Source organism: Egretta garzetta, unplaced genomic scaffold (genome assembly GCF_000687185.1).
Source record: "Egretta garzetta isolate BGI_Z169 unplaced genomic scaffold, ASM68718v1 scaffold760, whole genome shotgun sequence".
NCBI lineage: Eukaryota > Metazoa > Chordata > Aves > Pelecaniformes > Ardeidae > Egretta > Egretta garzetta.
In genome coordinates, this window is record NW_009258217.1 from 212,623 (window position 1) to 217,032 (window position 4,410).

The window sequence follows — 4,410 nt, forward strand, 5'->3', positions numbered from 1 at the left end:
CTCTCTGTAGAGCCTTCTTACCCTCAAGCAGATCAACACTCCCACCCACTTTGGTGTCATCTGCAAACTTACTGAGGGTGCACTCAATCCCCTCGTCCAGGTCATTGATAAAGATGTTAAACAGAACTGGTCCCAACACTGTGCCCTGGGGGACACCACTTGTGACCGGCCTCCAGCTGGATTTAACTCCATTCACCACCACCCTTTGGGCCCAGCCATCCATCCAGTTTTTTTACCCAGCAAAAAGTATACCTGTCCAGGCTACGGGCAGCCAGTTTCTCAAGCAAAATGCTGTGGGAAACAGTGTCAAACACTTTACTAAAGTCCAGGTACACTACATCCACAGCCTTTCCCTCATTCACTAAGCAGGTCACCTTGCCATAGGAGATCAGGTTAGTCAAGCAGGATCTGTCTTTCACAAACCCATGCTGACTGGGCCTGATCTTCTGGTTGTCCTGGACGTGCTGTGTGATGGCACTCAAAATGATCTGCTCCATGACCTTCCCTGGCACCAAGGTCAGGCTGACAGGCCTGTAGTTCCCCGGATCCTCCTTCCAGCCCTTCTTGTAAATGGGCATCACATTTGCCAACCTAGAGGTCAATCTCCATTGCTTGGTCGACACACATGCTCTTAACTCATGAGCTGCTCACTTCCACAGGGCAGAAATTGGTAGGCAGGAGGAGACCCATACCAATGTCTGAATATAGTCCGACAGACAAAGGGAACAACCTTATTCCAGTACTACTGTGTCAGACCGCCCCTTGACACACAGACACAAGTACCTGTCAAAGAAAAGAAAAGAACATTTCCCACAGGCCCTGCCAGCCCAGTTTATTGCACTAAGAGCATCTGTTATTGTTAAAGCTTGAAAAGAAAAGCTTCCTTGTCTAGATGTGATGGAAGACAACATTAAAAAGGCAGCTTTGGCTATGGCAAGGCTGTAAATGCTATGTCATGCTTTATTTTGGTATACAAAGGTCAGACCTTCAAGTTATTCACATCTAAACCGGAGCACATGAAACCAACACACACAAAACAACAGACCACTGCACCAGATCTATTAAAAGAAAAACTTGGATTTTGGTGCATTTTTAAGGAATTGACTACTTATGGTCTTGAGTATCCAGTAACAGAGTTTTGTAATCCTTACCTCTGAAGCAGTAGCTGCAATATTAACACTGCTTGACTGCCCGTTCATTAGGTCCATACTGCCCGCACCATTAATCTTCTGCCCTACATCTACAGCAGCAGGATCATCTCCAAGGCAACTGAATAACCATACCTACAAAGAGCAAAAAGTAATCAGAAACCATTTTATTCATGTGTTCTAAACAAAATTCAGTATCTAAAATCCATAACAAAAATAAAGTACCTCCAAAATGGCTACACCACTTTGAGGTCCAAACTTTAGATTCAAACACATATTCTAAAATTATCTACTTAAAAATGACAAACAACTGAAGGTTCCACTGCAATCCATTACTTACTGACAGTATAGAGACTTTCATATTTTTTTCCATACTATTTTCTACATACCAGATATCAATATGTAAATGGATGCATTAACCCTAACTTAAAGTTAGGCCTGCAACATTAGTTCACATATGATTCTTTTCCTTTGATTACCAACTTTAAAAAGTATATTCCAGATGTTAACTCTATTAGATAGCTTTTATAAGAAGTTATCCAATAATTTCCTGTCTTATATGCCTATTCACCAGCTTCAAGTGAAAATTATCATATTAAAAGCAATTTAAGAGTACAAGTGGAATTTACACTTTTCTCCACAAGTTTCCCAAATTACTGTTTAGTAAAACAAAGGAAAACTCCTCACACTAACTTTTAATGCAACCCTGCAAGAATACTATTACTCTTCATTTCTACAGAGAAAAGGCTGCAAAGAAATTGAACCCTTTGGCATCCACTACAAAACCAATAAAGATTACCCCATACCTAAGTGTTACAGAAAGAGTAAGAATTGGTTTGGGCTTAAATTTGATGAGATGTTAGCGCCCTCTAGTGTGAAAACGATTATAAATCAGTTTTCATAGGTCTGTTTATAAAAAGTCTAACTGTTTCCAAAGTTGCTATTATTTATGAAATTGACTTTAGGTTTGCAGTTTAACTCAGAACTATTACACAGTCTGCAAATAAATAGAGAAGGTAAGTGACAGGTAACTGAGTAATACCACTGACAATATAGACTACCAATGTAATAGTAACACCAACGACAAAATAGTATTACAGCATCTCAGACTTAAGACTTCTGTGTAGTGAAATAAACAAAAACTATTCCAAAAAGCTCTATCTCCAAGTGACCTAAACCAGATATGTCAGATAAGCAAGCCTGGAAGGCAAGAAGTTGCAATATTTAAACTATTAAAATATCCTCAAAAAAAAAAAGAGGTAACTTTAAACTGTCATTGTAAGAATGCAATACAGAAAGGAGGGCGACTGAAAGAGCACCACATTGCGAGCCCCATTGCAGATTTCAGTCAAACACTATAGCTTCTAGGTATTTTGGTAATAGTCCCCATCTGAACTACGTTGAGCTGTTCTTCTGCAGTTCAGAACAGCCATCTTTGTTTTAGTTTTTAAAAAACTGATGGGACTGTCTCATTCCCAGGACAGAAGATGCCACATTTCACTTTAACATTATAGTCCCAGCTCATACACTATAATTAAGATTGTGTTTCCTCCACTAAAATTACACTTAACTGCTGGTATTATACTAACAGACCATACAAAGGGAAAAAAATACCTCATCTTTGGCTTGCGAGTGTCACTGCCATCCTGTCCTTTCCTATCTCAATTACCCTTCAGATTGTCTCATGTGGAATATTTCTAAATGCTCAGCTCCCCAATGCCTTTTTCCTATAGCCTTTTCATTTACTGAACTGAAAAGCAAGGAAATAAAATTGTAACTGATGTGTCATAGTTTTCGTTTATGTAGTGACAGTAGAGGACAGAGGTATCGCATCTCCAAAATCAGTTTCAGGCCCTCCACATATTCAGAATGGTACACGTGTCCCAATTTAATCTTCTCTGCTGAAAAGAACTACCCTCTAAAAATTTGTATGTTTTTAAACCACTGTAATTATAAGGAAAATTGACACTTTGTACAATTTCATCACACTATATGTCCCATAACTGTATCATACAAAGCCATCTTAAACTAAAGGTTATATATTTGACCCTTGTCTCACATATACTTCAGTTGTTCCCGTTCCCCTTACTAACACGGGGTGACAAGAGGGAGAAGTGTTTCTGACCAAGGAAAAGTGAAAACTAAAGCTTGGGTGGTTTTTTTGTAGAGGGATTTGGATGGTGCTATTTAAAAGAAATTATGCATATCATAGAAACCTATGGAGTTGGCAGAGCAGCCTCAGATAAAAAACAGTGAACTAATTCTTCTATAAGCACCAGGGTTAAAGCCTAGTTTCCTAATGATTAGTCTCGCATAACCCACAGGCACACAGACAGGCCCTAGCAACTCCCCCCCCCTCCATATTTCCTAATGCACTTAGGACTTACCCTTGTCCCTTAACATAACAGCTCCAGTTTGCTACCTGTTTCCCAAGCTATGACAAGTTTTGTTTGCATCTGTCCAACCATTCTGAGTGCCAGACAGACAGGCACCTATTCCTGCGCTGCCTGAACACAGCACACGCTCATTCACATAACAGCAGGGTAAATGGGATCGGTGAGCCTGGCAACTCTGATAGACTTTCCACCTTAGAGGACTGTACCTGGAGGGTACAGTCATGGTGCATGCTGGTCTGGGTTTTCCTTTTGTACCTGGTTACTGACTGTGATGAGAATTGTGAGCAACTCTATCCCTTAGCCAAGTACAGTTGACATTAGCCACCGTGATGAGAAGAGACTTCTACAAGGGACATAAAATAAAAGGTGGATTTTTTTTTTTTTTAAATAAGTAGAAAATACTTAGAAAAACCCTGCACGCAAAGGAAACTTAGATTACAAAAATATAACATCTGCCGGTCAGGCTGTATCATAACAATGCTGTCCACACAATGTTAATTTGGTACCCATTGCTGCATTACAGTTGTATGTTTGAATACATTTATACTTCTTCACACTTCATGGAGATACAGTAAGAGGCAGAATTAGTACTGAAGTGCTATAAGCTAGCATTTATCAACTGTAAAGTTCCAGAATTTGCAACATTTAAAATGTACTTTTGAAAGCTGTGTTAGACATGAAAGTATTACCGCTCCCGTAACAATGAAAAGTCATAGCAACAGTTTTGGCCAATGTATCATTTAAGACAAATACTGAAAAAATCCTAACACTGGAATAATTAAATGATTTGCTTGCTATATTACCCTTCTGCTCAACAACAAAACAAATAGTAAACAGCAGTATCAGAAAGTGATCAATAGCAAAGC

General features: G+C 39.3%; 1 protein-coding gene across 6 annotated transcripts in view; it reads right to left on the reverse strand.

Moving 5' to 3' along the window:
• The window catches only part of RALGPS2 (Ral GEF with PH domain and SH3 binding motif 2), a 100,652-nt gene extending 99,370 nt beyond the window's left edge, over nucleotides 1-1,282 (reverse strand). For all 6 annotated transcript variants that reach the window (XR_004842281.1, XR_004842242.1, XM_035897525.1 and 3 more), the window contains exon 1: nucleotides 1,152-1,282. Coding sequence is in view for 4 of the 6 variants with exons in the window: in XM_035897525.1 (XP_035753418.1) it covers nucleotides 1,152-1,208 (57 nt within the window). In the remaining 2 variants the exon portion in view is untranslated. The remainder of the gene's footprint in view (nucleotides 1-1,151) is intronic.
• Nucleotides 1,283-4,410: the final 3,128 nt, after the last annotated feature.